Below are 17,957 nucleotides of genomic sequence, written 5' to 3' on the forward strand. Positions count from 1 at the left end.
ACCCAATCATTGCCACTCATTATAAGGTGGGTCTTGCAAAGAAAGTTGGAAAAGATGATTGGGCTAATCTGAAATCAAAAAAATTGTGCCCATATTCTCAAACGGTGATTTAATGATCAGATTGTCAGTTAATTTATATAAAGAAGATAGAGAAGACCAAAGAATTATATTTATTTCAACATTCTCTAAAAAGTAAAATATTTTTTCAGTCAGCATGGATCATTTAAAAAAATAGAATACAGATTTTGACTAAAAAATGGTTACGTGGGGTTTTAGTTGCTCATGCACACTAAAAGGCAAGAACTGCTGAACAAAACAAAGAGGCAGAAAACTCAATGCCTGAAAAATTATTACAATTTGACAAGTATGAAATCACACATGAAATCATCTTACCTGAAATAAGAAATCTTCAAAGTAAAGCTGATAAGTTTAATCATGGGAGTGAACCCTGTACCGGCAGCCAATAGGATAAGCTCAGATACTCCTTTAAGTTGAGTGCATTTGAAGTTGCCCTCTGGGCTACTCAAGAATACGGAATCCCCTTTGGATAAGAAAAGTATCTTTAAACATTATTACTTGCTTTCAAATGAACAAACCCCTTCCCTGACAAACTATTAAAAATCCTCAATGTTCGAATATTTATAAAACAAGAGAATGGTGAAATTGTAGTGCAGACCAAGTTCCATCCTCGGAGTGAGAGAAAAAAGTCAGTGTTTCAGAACTGGAGAACTTAGATCTAATCCTTCTCCCCTTTCAGCGTTTCATAGGGATTATTCCCTTTGTGATTCCCTGGTTCATCTGTTCAGTTCCCACCAACCACATCTTCTTGCAGCATTTTTCCCATGAAACTTCAGAAGCTACAATACTTGTCCTTAAATCTTTCTCCTTCTCATCACGCTGGGACCCAAACAGCATTTTCTGCTGAAGTAGCAATTCGCTTGCACTTGTTCCAATTGTGTGTACTGCATTCAGCAATCACAATGTGGTCCATTCTTCACTGGTGAAACCAAACACCGATTGGGTGATGACCTTGTGGAACACTTGCATTCATTCTGCAGGGGCAATCTGAGTTTCCATTACCTGCCACTTTAAATCTTCATCCCACTCTCACTTTGACCAACTTGCCTGCGGCCTTCTGCAGTGTCATAGCAAGGCCTAGCACAAGCTTGAAAAACAATTTTCGAGGTACATTGCAGCCTTTTGGATTCATTACTAGATTCTATGACTTAATGCAACTTGACTAATTATCAATATTTTATTTTGTGATATCCATGTGCTATGTGAGCAGCACAGTTAGTGCAACACTGTTACAGGACCAGTGATCCAGGTTCAAATTCAGCGCTGTCTGTAAGGAGTTTATACATTCTCCTGGTGCCTGCATAGATTTTCTCTGGGTATTCTGGTATATCCTCCCATCCTTCAAGATGCATGTGTGTTGTAGGTTAATTGGATGTAATTGGGTGGCATGGATTCATTAGCTGGAAGGGCCTGTACCATGCCGTATGTTTAAAAAAATTACCATAAAACACGAGCAGAATTTGATCATTTGACCCATTGAGTCTTCTCCACCATTCAAATAGAAACATAGAAACATAGAAGATAGGAGCAGGAGTAGGTCATTCGACCCTTCGAGCCTGCTCCGCCATTCAACGAGATCATGGCTGATCTTAAAGTTCAGTACCCCGTCCCCGCCTTCTCTCCGTAACCTTTAATACCCTTATACGGAAGAAATAGATCTAATTCCCTCTTAAATATATTTAATGAACCTGCCTCTACTGCCCTCTGTGGCAATGAATTCCACAGATTCACCACCCTCTGGGGGTAAAGAAATTCCTCCTCATCTCGGTCCTAAATGGTTTGCCTATTATCCTCAAACCATGGCCCCGGGTTCTGGATTTTCCCATCATTGGAAACATCCCATCTGCATCCATTCTGTCCAGTCCTGCCAGAATTTTATATGTCTCTATGAGATCCCCTCTCAATCTTCTAAACTCCAGCGAGTACAATCCCAATTTGTGCAATCTTTCCTCATAAGTCATTCCTGCCATTCCAGGGATCAGCCTGGTGAATCGCCTCTGCACTCCCTCCATTGCAAGAACATCCTTCCTTAGATCAGGTGACCAAAAGTGCACACAATACTCCAGGTGGGGTCTCACCAAGGCCCTGTACAGCTGCAGTAAGGTATCCTGGTTCCTATACTCAAACCCTCTTGATATGACGGCCAACATACCATTTGGCAATAGGCTCCATAGATTAACTTGCAAGGGTATTACATTATTAATTGCCAGCTCAGTCTAGGAATAACACATTGAGTGCTAAAAATCCTCTTTGACTGAATGCAGTAAGACTATAGTCATTCTCTAGTTTCCATCCAAAACTCTACTAAAAACTAATATCAGGAGATTTACCAACCACGAGGGGCTTGCAACATTGATTCTCTGAAACATATTTTCACTGTCTGACCATGCTCTTCAAAATCTTTTGTTTATACTGATGTTTATCTTCTTATCATACATGGTACCCACTTTGACTGCATTCAGGATATTACCATTTTCTATGATTATAGAGTGGCAAATAGTGTTCATTTGCTATGCGAACAATCTTTTAATTAATAATGATATATTGTACCTTTATTTTAAAGGTCATTTTATTTAATCAGCTGCATTTTTCAGTTCCAGGAAATATTTATATTACATTGATCATACTTGGGACATTAACCTTTTGCTCTCATCTATTTTAAGAACATAATGTATGGAGCAGCAGAGCACAGGAACAGGCCATATGGAGCTCCCAGTTGCAAGGTATTTTAACTCCCTCCCCCTTCCCACATGGAACCCACACGACTAGTGAGAGCAAACACAAATGAGCAGAATCTCATGTTCTGCTTGGGTAGTCTACAATACCTCATGTTCTCCTTGGGAAGTCTACAATCCAATGGCATGAATGCGGAATTCTCCAATAAAGGCGTCGGGGACACTCAGTGGTTTTCAAACTGTCCCCCTAAACTCACACTCCACCTAAAGTAATCCCTTTGCCATAAGTGCTGTGATTAGCAAGGAATTGCTTAAGACGGTATGAGTGGAAAGAAAAAGTCTGAAACCACAGTTTTAATTGTACTTAATTGACTTGTTATGCGGGCGGTTTCATAACTCCAAAGGAAATGGGCCAATGACAATTTTCCTCAAGCAAATTATTTCAGTAACAATTGGGTTTACAGGAGTGGTTCTCAACCTTCCCTTCCCACTCACATACCACCTTAAGCCATCCATTACTAATCACAGAGTACTCATGGCATAGTAATTACTTAAAGTGGTATGTGAGTGGAAAGAAAATGTTTGAAAACCACTGGTGTAGACTGTGTGGGGAAGCTACAAAATAACCAGGTTTTTGTGTTTACTTTTCACTTTTTCCATGTCTCTATAAGTTTGCAGATTATATTTTACTCTTAAACTTCACTTCCCAATTCACCAACATCCAAATTTTTAGCCAATAGACTCAAAAGATAAATATCACTCCACCTTAAATGTGACCAGTCCACTCCAATTGAACTAATTCCCTAAATTGGATATACTGGTGATAAATTTATTGGTAATTGTTCCATACATTCAGTGAATGGGTAAATAAACTTGCCAAGGGGTTAATTAGTGTGCATAATTTTCCAAACAGACAATTTCAGATCAAAGTAGCATCTAATAGTTATAATGAATTCTACTGCATATGCACATTGTTTAAGCCTTAGTAGTGATTATTTGGGTGGAAGTTATCTGAAGAATAGTACTGAAAACACGGTTTCTCATTTATTACTGCTTAATTGGAAGATTGGTAAGTTCAATATCAAATAAAAACTCAACATAGCACAGAAAACTCTTAACAGAATTTGATGCAAATGCATAAATAGGCAATAATGACAACAACTTAATTTAGACATTAATTGTTATTTCATCGTTTACTTGTTCTGAGAAATTTAAAAAAACACCTCAATGTCAGAAAGATCACAAGGCATAAAAAACCCCCACTAATACTGTACGACTGACACATTTTGTTCCAAAACATTTAATGTGATAGCTCTTTTGCCACAAAAATGGAGTAAATGTTACTTTTAATAATATGCTTATCCAATGGACTATCAGCTCAGGTCATATTTTGAAGTGCCCATTCCTATCCCCTCATGCTATTCACAAAGCAAATCCATACCCCAAATTAGAATTCATATCGAATAATGAGTTCATCATTATTGCAGTCATTTATCTTGGTGAAACAGGAAAAAGGGACAGAGCTGACCCAGTGAGTTCCTCCAGCCAAACATGTTATGAGAGAGGAACAGGCCAAAGTGGATTGGAAGGAGGCAAAAGTAGAAAAGTCACAGTGTAGCGATGGATGGGGTTTCTGCAAGAAATGGGAAAGGTGCAAGATAAATACGAACCCAAAAAATGAAATAATCGAATGATAAAATTTCACAATTATGGATGACTAGGGAAGTCAAACCCAACGTGAAAGCAAGAGAGCACACAAGGAAGCAAAAATTAGTGGGAAGATAGTGGATTGAGAAATTTTAAAAAATTTACAGAGGGTAATTGAACATACTCGAGGGAAAAGATGAAGTGAAGTATGAATATATGCTAGTAAATAATATCAAAGAGGATACACAAGCTTCTTCAAGTTAATAAAGAATAAAAGTGAGAGAAGATATTGAACCATTAGAAAATGGTGCTGGAGAAATAATAATGGGAGACAAGGAGATGGCAGTGCCACTGAGTATTTTGCATCAGTCTTCATTGTGGAGGACACTAGCAGTGTGCTGGATGTCGAAGGGTACCAGGGATATTAATGATTTCATCTATATAAATAAATAGACAAATATTGCTTTGTACATATGAGTCTCAGATGCTTTTTTTATAAAAAAATTTTTATTTTTCACACCATAAATCACAATAGCCATGATATACACTTTTTCTTTTTCACACATTTACAGTGACTTTTAGTCCCCCCCCCCCTCCTCCCAAGCCACCCCCCCACCCCCCCCCCCCCTCATCCATTTTAGGTATACAATCTAGGTTGCATTAATTCAGTCAGACAATGTTGTCATTCAACAAAAATACACCAGAAATTCTACTGAGTCCATTCTTTTCTTTTCTTCTCCTTCCATCAACTTAGGTAATGTTTGTTCCCGGTAGGTTTTCGCTATTGTATTTAATGTAAGGCTCCCATACTTGTTCGAATATTTCAATATTATTTCTTAAACTATATGTTATTTTTTCTAATGGAATACATTTATTCATTTCTATATACCATTGTTGTATTTTCAAATTATCTTCCAATTTCCAGGTTGACATAATACATTTTTTTTGCTACGGCTAGGGCTATCTTAACAAATCTTTTTTGTGCATCTTCCAAGTCAATTCCAAATTCTTTATTTTTTTATGTTACTTAGGAGAAAGATCTCTGGATTCTTTGGTATATTGTTTTCTGTTATTTTATATAATATCTGATTGAGATCATCCCAAAATTTTTCTACTCTCTCACATGTCCAGATTGCATGAATTGTTGTTCCCCTTTCTTTTTTACATCGAAAACATCTATCAGATACTGTTGGGTCCCATTTATTTAACTTTTGCGGTGTAATGTATAGTCTGTGTAACCAATTATATTGTATCATACGCAGTCTCGTATTTATTGTATTTCTCATCGTTCCAGAACATAATTTCTCCCATGTTTCCTTTTTTATCTTTATATTTAAATCTTGTTCCCATTTTTGTTTAGTTTTACCATTTGTTTCCTCATTCTCCTTTTCTTGCAGTTTAATATACATATTTGTTATAAATCTTTTGATTAACATTGTATCTGTAATCACATATTCAAGGTTACTTCCCTCTGGTAAACTCAAATTGCTTCCTAATTTATCTTTCAAGTAGGATCTCAGTTGGTAATATGCCAGCGCTGTATCTCCAGTTATATTGTACTTATCTCTCATTTGTTCAAAGGATAAGAATCTACTTCCTGAAAAACAATTTTCTATTCTTTTAATCCCTTTTTTTTCCCATTTTCTAAAGGAAAGGTTGTCTATTGTAAAAGGGAGTAGCTTATTTTGCGTCAATATTAGTTTTGGTATTTGATAATTTGTTTTATTTCTTTCTACATGAATCTTCTTCCATATATTGAGGAGATGATGTAATACTGGAGAAGTTCTATGTTGTACCAATTTTTCGTCCCATTTATATAATATGTGTTCAGGTATCTTTTCCCCTATTTTATCTCATTCTAGTCTCGTCCAGTCTGGTTTTTCTCTTGTTTGATAAAAATCTGATAGGTACCTTAATTGTGCGGCTCTATAATAATTTTTGAAGTTTGGCAATTGTAAGCCTCCTTGTTTATACCATTCTGTTAATTTATCTAGTGCTATCCTCGGTTTCCCCCCTCTCCATAAAAATCTCCTTATTATTTTCTTTAACTCTTTGAAGAATTTTTCTGTCAGTTGTATTGGCAATGCCTGAAATAAGTATAGTATCCTTGGAAAAATGTTCATTTTAATACAGTTTATCCTTCCTATCAGTGTTAGTGGTAGCTCTTTCCAATGCTCTAAATCGTCCTGTAATTTTTTTCATTAGTGGATTGTAATTGAGTTTATATAATTGGCCTAGATTTTTGTTTATTTGCACACCTAGGTATCTTATTGCCTGCATTTGCCATCTGAATGGGGATTCCTCCTTAAATTTTGAGAAATCCGCGTTATTCATAGGCATTGCTTCACTTTTATTTACGTTTATCTTGTATCCCGACACTTCTCCATATTCCTTCAATTTCTTATATAGTTCTTTTATTGATAGTTCTGGTTCTGTTAAGTACACTATCACATCATCCGCAAATAGACTGATTTTATATTCCCTGTCTTTTATTTTTATTCCTTTTATATTATTATCTATTCTTATCGATTCTGCTAGTGGTTCTATAGCTAGCGCAAACAATAATGGTGATAGTGGGCATCCCTGCCGCGTTGACCTGCTTAAGTTAAATTGCTTTGATACATGTCCATTTACTGTTACTTTCGCTAACGGTCCCTTATATAATGCTTTAATCCAATTCATCTACTTCTCCGGTAAACTGAATTTTTGCAATACTTTGAACAAGTAATTCCATTCTACTCTGTCGAAGGCCTTCTCTGCGTCTAAAGCAACTGCTACTGCCGGTGCTTTATTTCCTTCTACTGCATGAATTAAGTTAATAAATTTACAAATATTGTCTGTTGTGCGTCTTTTTTTGATAAATCCAGTTTGGTCTAAATTTACCATTTTCGGTACCTGTTCTGCTAATCTGTTTGCTAATAGTTTAGCTATTATCTTATAATCTGTGTTTAGCAGAGATATTGGTCTATATGACGCTGGTGAGAGTGGATCTTTCCCTTGTTTTAGTATCACTGTAATTATTGCTGTTTTACATGAATCTGGTAAGTTTTGTGTCTCATCAATCTGGTTGATTACATCCAGGAGGGGCGGTATTATTAGATCTTTAAATGTTTTGTAGAATTCTATTGGGAGTCCATCCTCTCCTGGTGTCTTATTATTTGGTAAATTTTTTATTATCTCTTGTATTTCTACTGTTCCAAATGGTTCTGTTAATTTATTTTGTTCCTCTATTTGTAGTTTTGGTAGTTCAATTTTAGTCAAAAATTCATCTATTTTCCCTTCTTTCCCTTCGTTTTCAGTTCGGTATAATTGTTCATAGAATTCTCTGAAGTTTTCCTTAATTTCTTTTGGATTATATGTAATTTGTTTGTCTTTTTTCCTTGTTGCCAATACCATTTTCTTAGTTTGCTCTGTCTTAAGCTGCCATGCTAAGATTTTGTGTGTTTTTTCACCTAGTTCATAATATTTCTGTTTTGTCTTCATTATATTCTTCTCCACCTTATATGTTTGTAATGTTTCATATTTTATTTTTTTATCCGCCAATTCTCTTCTTTTGGTTGTATCTTCCTTTATTGCTAATTTTTTTTCTATGTTTATTATTTCCCTTTCCAACTGCTCTGTTTCCTGATTATAGTCCTTCTTCATCTTGGTTGCATAACTTATTATTTGTCCTCTAATGAATGCTTTCATTGCGTCCCATAGTATAAACTTATCTTCCACTGATTCCGTATTTACTTCAAAGTACGTTTTTAATTGTTTTTCAATAAATTCTCTAAAATCCTGTCTTTTAAGTAGCATGGGGTTTAATCTCCATCTATACATTCTTGGAGGGATGTCCTCTAGCTTTACTGTCAGTGTTAAGGGTGAATGGTCCGATAGCATTCTCGCTTTATATTCTGTTTTTCTTACTCTATCCTGCATAATAGCTGATAACAAAAATAGGTCTATTCTTGAGTATGTTTTATGTCTAGTCGAGTAGTATGAGTATTCCTTTTCTTTTGTGTTTTGTTTCCTCCATATGTCCACAAGTTTCATTTCTTGCATTGATTTAATTATAAATTTGGTTACTTTGTTCTTCCTGTTAATTTTTTTCCCCGTTTTATCCATATTTGGATCCAAATTCAGATTGAAATTCCCTCCTATTAGTATGTTCCCTTGCATATTAGCTACCTTCAAAAAGATATCTTGCATAAACTTTTGATCTTCTTTGTTAGGTGAATATATATTAAGTAGATTCCAAAGCTCCGAATATATCTGACATTTTATCATAACATATCTCCCTGCTGGATCTATTATTTCCTCTTCTATTTTAAATGGTACATTTTTGCTAATTAATATAGCCACTCCTCTTGCTTTTGATTTATACGATGCTGCTGTTACATGTCCTACCCAATCTCTCTTTAATTTCTTGTGCTCCAATTCAGTTAAGTGTATTTCTTGGACAAATGCTATATCTATTTTTTCCTTTTTCAGTAAATTTAGTAGTTTCTTCCTTTTAATTTGGTTATGTATTCCATTAACATTTAAAGTCATATAGTTCAGCGTAGCCATTTTATATTTTGTTTATCTTCTCTTTCCGTTTTTCCATCATTACCTTTCCTCCTTTTCCATTTCTGTTTTCTTATTTTCAACTCTACCAGACAACATTCCTACAACATCCAACATTTTCCTTATTCTCCTATTTCTATCTTCTTTATCCCCAATCTCCCCTTCCCCTCCTGAGTTGTCCTTTATCCCTTGTCGGACAACCACATCTCCCCTCTCCATTTGGATTTGCGAATCCACTCGCAAGCGTCAACTGATTTTGCAGTGACCGCTCTTTTCCCCCATCCAGCCCCCCCCAGAAAAGATTTCACTTTTCATATGTCACAAAGGTCACTCTTTTAATTCCCTCCTTATTCTCTCTATTCCATTACCTTCCCTTATTAATTCTTGTCTATACTATCTATGTTTTCCTCTAATTACAGATACTTTCACGTATGCCCATTGTCTCTATTCACTCTTATACCTCTTTACCCGCATACATATCAATCGTGGTCATTTTTACCCTCATTACCCGTCTTCATCCCTCAGTCTATTTTTGTCTTTACCCACATACATATCAATCGTGATCATTTTTACTCTCATTACCCGTCTTCATCCTTCAGTCTATTTTTGTAATTGTTCTGCAAATTTTCGTGCTTCTTCTGGATCCGAGAACAGTCTGTTTTGTTGTCCTGGAATAAATATTTTCAATACCGCAGGATGCTTCAGTGTAAATTTATATCCTTTCTTCCATAAAATCGCTTTTGCTGTATTGAACTCTTTTCTCTTCTTTAGGAGTTCAAAGCTTATATCTGGATAAATGAAGATTTTTTGCCCTTTATACTCCAGTGGTTTGTGGCCCTCTCTTACTTTTTCCATTGTCTTCTCCAGTACCTTTTCTCTTGTAGTATATCTTAGGAATTTTACTACAATAGATCTTGGTTTTTGTTGTGGTTGTGGTTTAGGGGCCAATGCTCTATGTGCCCTTTCTATTTCCATTTCTTGCTGTAGTTCTGGACATCCTAGGGCCTTAGGGATCCATTCTTTTATAAACTCCCTCATATTCTTGCCTTCTTCATCTTCCTTAAGGCCCACTATCTTTATGTTATTTCTTCTGTTATAATTTTCCATTATATCTATTTTTTGGGCTAGTAATTCTTGTGTCTCTTTGGTTTTTTTATTAGATTCCTCCAATTTCTTTTTTAAGTCTTCTACCTCCATTTCTGCTGCTATTGCCCGTTCTTCCATCTTGTCCATTTTTTTCCCCATTTCTGTTAAGGTCATATCCATTTTATTTATTTTCTTTTCTGTGTTGTTTATTCTTCTTCTTAAATCATTGAATTCCTGTGTTTGCCATTCTTTAAATGACTCCATGTATCCTCTAACAAGAGCAAGTATATCCTTTACTTTGCCTTTCCCTTTATCTATTTCACTGTATTCTTCCTCTTCTTCTTTCTCTGGGTTGGCCATCTGTTGCTTCTTTGATGCCCTTTCCTCCTCTTCTTTCTTGTTTCCATTGTCTTCTGTGGTCTCTTCTTGCTGCAGGTGTTCTGCAGCTGTCGTTGCCGGCTGTGGAGATCGACTCCCCAGCTGGTCCCCCCTCCCATCGGTGTCTTTTTTTTCATGCGCATCGCGCATGCGCGAGGAGTCGCGCATGCGCGGTTGCGCACTTTTACTCGGCTCTGTGAGCCATTGATGTAGTTCTTTTTCCACCGACCTGAGGTAGTGGGCTCCTCTCTCCACAGCGGGCCTCTTCGGACAGGTAAGGCCTTCACCTTTTTCCTCCGTTGTCTTCTCTTCCTCTCTTCTTTCCGTTGATTTTGATTTTTCTCCTTTTGTCTCCATCTTCTTTCCACCTTTATACTCACTTTTCTTTAACTTGTATTTCTGTGCCTTTGTATTTTCTCTTGTTTTTCCCGACTTTTCTGGAGAGGGCTGGAGTTCACCGTCCGGCCACTACTCCATCACGTGACTCCTCTCAGAGTCTCAGATGCTTAATGTGAGGAGTTCCTTTGACCATTCAGTGTTCTCACTGCCCATGGGGAGAAGCTGTTCCTCAGCCTGGTGGTGCTGGCTCTGATACTTCTCTGTCTCTTTTCTGATGGGAGCAGCTGAAAGATGCTGTGTGCAGAGTGGAAGGGGTACTCAATGATTTTGCATGCCCTCTTCAGACAATCATCCTGGTAAATCATATTGATGGGATAGAGGGAGATTCTAGTGATCCTTTCTGGCACTCTTATGGTCCTGTGGATTGACCTCTGAACCATTTCTCTGCAGAAACCATATGACATTGTGATGCAGTCAGCCAGAACACTCTCGATAGAACTCCTATAGAAGGTTGACATAATGGTGGCTGGTAGCCTTGCCTGCTTCAGTATTTTTCAGTGGCAAGTAAATGTAGAAACATTTGGGTCACCAGTTTTCATAGCTTGGCATAAAGCCTTCACAATAAGGAAATGATCAGACGGTAGCTTGTAGCAAAATCTTCAGAGGTAATTGGTGTAGAAGAAGAAATGGTCTCAACAGCTATGTGTTCACATGCCAAAAATTTGAATAAAACTCCACTCTTTCTACTTCAGAGTTGTTGATGTGGAGCGGAGGGCAGTCGTTCCTGGTCCTCCTGAAGTCCAGAATCATCTTGTCCACGTTGGGATTCCAGTTGTTACTGTTGCACAATTACACAAGATTTTCCTTCTCTTATCTGTCATACAACTCATTGTTGTTGCTGATGAGGCCAACTACTGTTGTGTCGTCTGAAAGATTTATGACATCTTTGGGGCTAGATCTGGCGATGGGTCAATAGGGTGAACAGAAATGGGCTGAGCACACAGCCCTGTGATGCATCTGTGATGCAACTGAAATGCAGAACACCCTAAAGTTAAACTTGCATGGTGAAGAAGGCAAATGCAGTGTGGCATTCATTTCAAGAGGAATAAAAGAGCAGGAATGTGATGTTGAGGCTTTATAAGACACAGGTGAGATCTCACTTGGAGTATTGTGAACAGTTTTGGGCTCTTCATTTAAGAAAAGATATGCTGAAGTTGGAGAGGATTCAAAGGGGGTTCACTAGGATAATTCTGGGAATGAAAGTGTTATCATATGAGGAGGGCACGACAGCTCTTGGCCTATATTTGTTGGAATTCGGGAGAACGACGCAGGATCTCATTGAAGCATTTTTAATATTGAAAGGCAGTAAATGTAGAAAGGTTTTTTTTCTCAATGGTAGGGGAAACTAGAACAAGAGGGCACAACTTCAGGATTGAAAAGTGTCTGCTTAGAACAGAAATGCATAGGAATTTCTTCTGACAGAGGGTGTTAAATCTGAGGAACTTGTTGCCACAGGCTGATGTGGAAACTAGGTCATTGGGTGTATTTAAGACAGAGATTAATTGGTTCTTTATTAGCCAGAGCATCAAAGATTATTGGGAGAAGGCTGGGTTGAGTGGGGAAATGGATCAGCTCATGATTAAATGGCAGGGCAGACTCAATGGGCTGAATAGCCTATTTCTGCTCTTTTTTCTTATGGTTTTATTTCAGGAAATATTGTCTTTGACCTATGATGCCAGCCCTTTATACTTAAAATGACAACCTTTGTTGCAAAAGCAATGACAAATTCTCCTCCTTTAAAGAAGTGATGGATTTAAAAAGCAAACTGTTACGTTCCACAGGTGAACTCCAAATATCAGTCGTGATGAATTTGGATCACTCTTCACCTTACCATTTGGAAATGGTCAACTTAATCTGGTTCTGTGGGTTAGTCGGTGGAGCATTTGTATGGGTTTTTAATCCTTTGATCTTTCTAGCTTTTATCTATCAGAGACAATATGCTGAGAATTCATTACACTTTGATGTAAAAGAAGCAAAAATACTATTTTAAAGAGAAGTAGGAGAACTCGTGGTTATGCAATAGCTACTATTTTATTGTAAAATCAACATCTTGGAGAAAAGATTTTCTGCATATGGACCCTTGCTGTAGGATCCCTTCTTTTCTTATTTTACAATAATGTGTATGCATTGAAGTGTATCTGTTAACAGTAAAATATTTTAGATTCCATCAGAAGACAAAATGTAAAGACAAGTCTGTGTTTCTTCTGCAATTCACATTGTATTAGGCAACGTGATGCAATTCTCTCCCCTAGATGCTGCTTGTTTGGAGAATGAAGAAACGTGACCACTAATGTGGCCAGAATAGATGGCCACTGTTTTATCAACAGATATTGGTGGTATCTATGGACATAGATGTGTTGTATAATTCCAAAAATACATAAAATCTTTTGAGTAAAGAAATATCTTCCTATCTCAGCCGAAAAAGACCTTTATGGGATAAGAATTATGTAATGACCAAATAAAGGCTCCTCCTTTATTCTTGCTTAATCCCCACCATCAACATCAGACAGTCAGAGCAGGCATCAGGTCTTTTGGCCTAACTTGTCATTGCTGACCTAGATGGCACTCTGGGCTAGTTCCATTTGCCTGCATTTGCTTCACAGAAATTGAGAATTAACAGTAGAGAATGCAGCGATGTGAGATTGAAAACTAGTGCAATAATTCTACATTACATTTAAACCAAATAGGTGGATCAGAAAACTAAAGAGAAAATATGTTATCTTACCGATTTGAAGCTTGTCAATAATTGGTGTTAGCAATCCATCAGGATAAATTTTGATCATTAGGAAGATATAAGGACAGGTTTGATTCTCATTCCTTGCCTCTGGGTACAAGGACGACAACACAGGAGTATAAGGTCTGACTACTTGTACATCTGGAAGAAAAAGGGAATATGAAGGTAGTAAAATGAAAATACATCATAGGTGAGAAACTAAGTGGTATAGAGCCATTTAGAGTTAAAAAAAAATGGTTTCTGCTTTAAGACTGCTAGTAAGTACCCATGTCCTCTCTTGCTAAGACAGAGGGAGAGAGAAATCACAGATACTTCTCTGTTCTTGGCAGAACTTCTGTAATTATCACTGCTGCAGTGTTTCAAGATTGTTAGGATAAGGAAAGTCTTGTTGCATTCTTGATTCTGATAGTTAACCAAGTGACTGGAGAATATAGTTTGGATTCTACACTCGAGCAGATACAGCGGAATCAAGAATGCTGGGAGGAAATTAAAAATAAAGATAAATAAGGAATGCATTAAAATCCCAAATATAATCATATCGATGTCATTATATAGCTGCTTTGCCTAGACATGACATTGTGAATTAATCATAGCTATGTGAGAGCAGCATTGTTTAATTATTGGACTGGATAGGGGACCTTTAATGTTATTTGCAAGAGCTTCATACTGTATGATGCTGTCATAGAAATTGTAATCCAACTTATAAATCACTACTTGTGAATTTAACCAAAGATTGGATAAATAATTTCATGCTGACAAGACCCCATTTCAGTGCAAATTACAGGAATCCACAACTAATGAATCTTTTTTGTAAGCAGATTATGGATAGAAGGATGACTGATGAGAAACGAGACACCACTACTTCCACAACTAATCTTTTTCCCTTGGGATGCAAAGTAAAAGAATGGTCACAAATGGACTTGATCATCTACATAACTATTTGTAGTTTGCTTTTAAATGAAGCAGTCTGAGGAACTGTATAAAGGGAAAGCATTGTTGTACCTTGAATAGAACTTTTGAGATAAACGTGTTGCCCAATGGGTACAGTCAAGTGACATCCTGGAGGGAGCTGAAAGCAGAACAATCTTGTGTTGTGCGAGACATCCACCTTGGAGATAAGACTGCATTTTCGGTAAAAAAGATCTGAGTGAGGAAGAGTGAAAGTATGCCTGTTAATACCCATGCTAAAATTACAAATATTTTTCTCTCTACTTTGAAAATTTTATTTTTCTAATTTGAATATTTTTTCCTATTATTCAAATTTCTGGCATGTGAACCCATAAGGGTAGAGACCATTTCTTCAGATACCTGAATTATGGTACCTCTGAAGATTTTGCCACAAACTAACGTCTGATCATTTTCTTGTTGTGAAAGCTTTATGCAGTGTGACGTCTGTTAAGCTATGAAAACTGATAAATGTTTCAATGAATATTTATCACCAACTGATAATTATAGACCTTAAGAGAGAGGCTTTACTAAAAGGCCATGCATATTCTGATGTTGACACTCTTCAACTACTAACTGTAAGGTAAAAACATCATGAGATGGGACCGGAGAAGGAGTCACCCAGTACTAAGGAGTAATAGAATGCAGATGTGACCTTGTACACTCAAGATAAGCTTGGCACTAACAAGCTGATGAGCAGCAGACTAACAGTGAAGGGTAGCAACAGCTTATTCATTGGACAGTGTAATGGTATGATAATTTACTAAGTATGTGTCCTGAGGTATAAAAAAAAACCCCACTTGCTGATATCAGGAGAATGCGCCTTCTCCAACTAACACTGTTAGTTGTAAATGTTACAATCCTGTAATAAAGAACCTTGATTTCGACTCAGTCTGGTGTCTGACTCACTCATTCTTGAACAAAGCAGACCTAACATAACACAACCTGATTTATGCCAATGCCTTCCCTCCTTGCAGTCATTTGCCTTTCATACTTGCCCCATACCTTAGTGCTGAACCCTCTTTTACAGCCATGACAGAAAAATTAATGTTGATATCACCTTTAAAAACTGTTGAAGTCCAAAGTCATTGGTTTGGATCAGTCAAACAGGAAAGGATACATTTCTTCAAGAATATAATTCAATATAGAAGTTCACCAGTAGTGCACGTAGAAAGGAAAAAAATCAAATTACCAACTACCAAAATTATTATTGACGCAAAATCAACTAATCCCTTTCACAATAGATAACCTTTCCTTTGGAGAATGGGAGAGAAAAGGAATTAAAATTGTTTTTTGGAAAATAATTTATTAACATTTGAACAAATGAAGTACAAATATGGAATAACTCATGGTACAATGTTTGCATACCACCAGCTGAAAACCTACTTAAAGGACAAATTTGGAAGCAGACTGAGATTACCAGAAGGAAGCAGCTTTGAATATGTGATTACAGACACAATGATAATTAAAAGATTTATAACAAACATGTACATCAAGCTGCAAGATATGGAAAATGATGAAATAAGCTATAAACCCAAACAAAAGTGGGAAAAGGATTTAAACATAAAGATAAAAAATGAAACATGGGAAAAGTTATGCTCTGGAACTATGAGAAATATAATAAATATGAGGTTACACATGATTCAATATAATTGGTTACACAGGCTATATATCACGCCCCAAAAGTTAAATAAATGGGATCCGACATTATCAGATAGATGTTTTTGCTGTAAGAAGGAAACGGAACAACAGTACATGCAATTTGGGCATGTGAGAAAGTGGAAAAATTTTGGGAAGATCTAAATCAGGTATTAAATAAAATCACAAAAAGCAACATACCAAAAAATCCTGAGATCTTTCTTCTAAGTAATATAAGAAGTAAAGAATTAGGCCTTAAACTGGATGAAGCGCAAAAAAATTTATTATGATAGCCTTAGCTGTAGCAAAAAAATGTATAATGTCAACTTGGAAATTAGAAGATAACCTGAGAATACAGCAATGGTACATAGAAATGAATAAATGTATTCCATTGAAAAAAATAACATATAATTTAAAAAATAAAGTCACATTATTTGAACAAATTTGGGAACCGTACATGGAACACAACAGAGAGGTCCTACCGCAGACCTCCACCCCCTAAAATGATAGAATGAGAAGAAGACGAAATGAATTGACCCAGTGTGTAAAAGTAGATGACACAATTTTCTTGTTTATTTTCAATGTGTGATAACATTGTTTAATGGGTTTATTGTATTGTATGTGTTGAACGTTTAATGGGTTTGGAGGGGGGTGGGAAGGAGGGAGGGAAGGGAGGGGGGAAAAATGACACTGTGTATATTCAAGAGAGAAATGTTTGTGTGTATTTTGGTTAGTATGGTTCATAGTGTGAAAAATAAAAAAAATATATATAATTCATTACCTCATTGTGAACGATTTGGAAAACAGATAAACTGTTCTTTATTTTGTTTTTAAGCAACAAAAGAAGAATGGGTATGGTTTTGCTTCATGTTGCAGCAAAAGCCATTTGATGAAACTATTGTGAGCAATCACATTTAAATGTAAAGTACTGTATTTCAAGCCTTTGGTAGATATATGAGGGTATGCTGATTTAACTACCAGGACAATATATTGATAATTGATGGAAGTGAAATGGTACGTTAATCCGCAAGAACAGCATCTCTTCAAAGCACCCGGCAGAAATCTAGCCAATGGCTGTGGTGTGGATTAAAAAAAATCTACCCTTACAATAATGCTTCTATTTCAGTAGTCTTAATAACTTTTGCTTGATTTATTTGTTCTTAACTGGTAAATCTTGTATGGGTTTGTCATGAGAAAAGTATACTGTCGGTGTGGTGATCTGTCGATTCCAAAATTTCATAATTTGGTGCCAAATATTTACAAAACTATTTATTTATTGTTTTGCATGTATGAATACTTGTTCTGCATATTGTAAGGTAAAAACATCATGAGATGGGACCGGAGAAGGAGTCACCCAGTACTAAGGAGTAACAGAATGCAGATGTGACCTTGTCCACTCAAGATAAGCTTGGCACTAACAAGAATGATGTGCAGCAGACTAACAGAGAAGGGTAGCAACAGTTTATTCATTGGACAATGTAATGGTATGATAATTTACTAAGTACGTATCCTGAGGTATAAAAAAACACCACTTGCTTTATCAGAATGCGCCTTCTCCAACTAACACTGTTAGTTGCAAGTGTTACAATCCGGCAATAAAGAACAAAGAACTTTGATTTCGACTCAGTCTGGTGTTTGACTCACTCATTCATGAACAAAGCAGACCTAACAATATGCATTGTGTATGTGTGTAATGTCTGGTTGTGTGTCTGCATGACTGGAAAACGCTACATCGTCAGGTAGTATTTGTGCAACTGGATGATAATAAAACTGAACTTGGTGGCATAACCACATCATAGAGATTGAGTGAAACGTGTCACAAGAACATT

The 17,957-nt window shown here is 36.5% G+C and overlaps 1 protein-coding gene across 3 annotated transcripts in view; it reads right to left on the reverse strand.

Annotated features, from left to right (window-relative positions):
• cyb5r4 (cytochrome b5 reductase 4) overlaps positions 1 to 17,957 on the reverse strand; it is a 121,912-nt gene that overhangs the window by 21,269 nt on the left and 82,686 nt on the right. For all 3 annotated transcript variants that reach the window (XM_069887451.1, XM_069887452.1, XM_069887453.1), the window contains exons 11-13: positions 14,548 to 14,688; positions 13,537 to 13,686; positions 394 to 541 (exon numbers count right to left, since the gene is read on the reverse strand). In XM_069887451.1, coding sequence (XP_069743552.1) covers positions 394 to 541; positions 13,537 to 13,686; positions 14,548 to 14,688 — 439 coding nt within the window. The remainder of the gene's footprint in view (positions 1 to 393; positions 542 to 13,536; positions 13,687 to 14,547; positions 14,689 to 17,957) is intronic.

The sequence above is a fragment of the Narcine bancroftii genome, chromosome 6 (genome assembly GCF_036971445.1).
Source record: "Narcine bancroftii isolate sNarBan1 chromosome 6, sNarBan1.hap1, whole genome shotgun sequence".
Taxonomy (NCBI): domain Eukaryota; kingdom Metazoa; phylum Chordata; class Chondrichthyes; order Torpediniformes; family Narcinidae; genus Narcine; species Narcine bancroftii.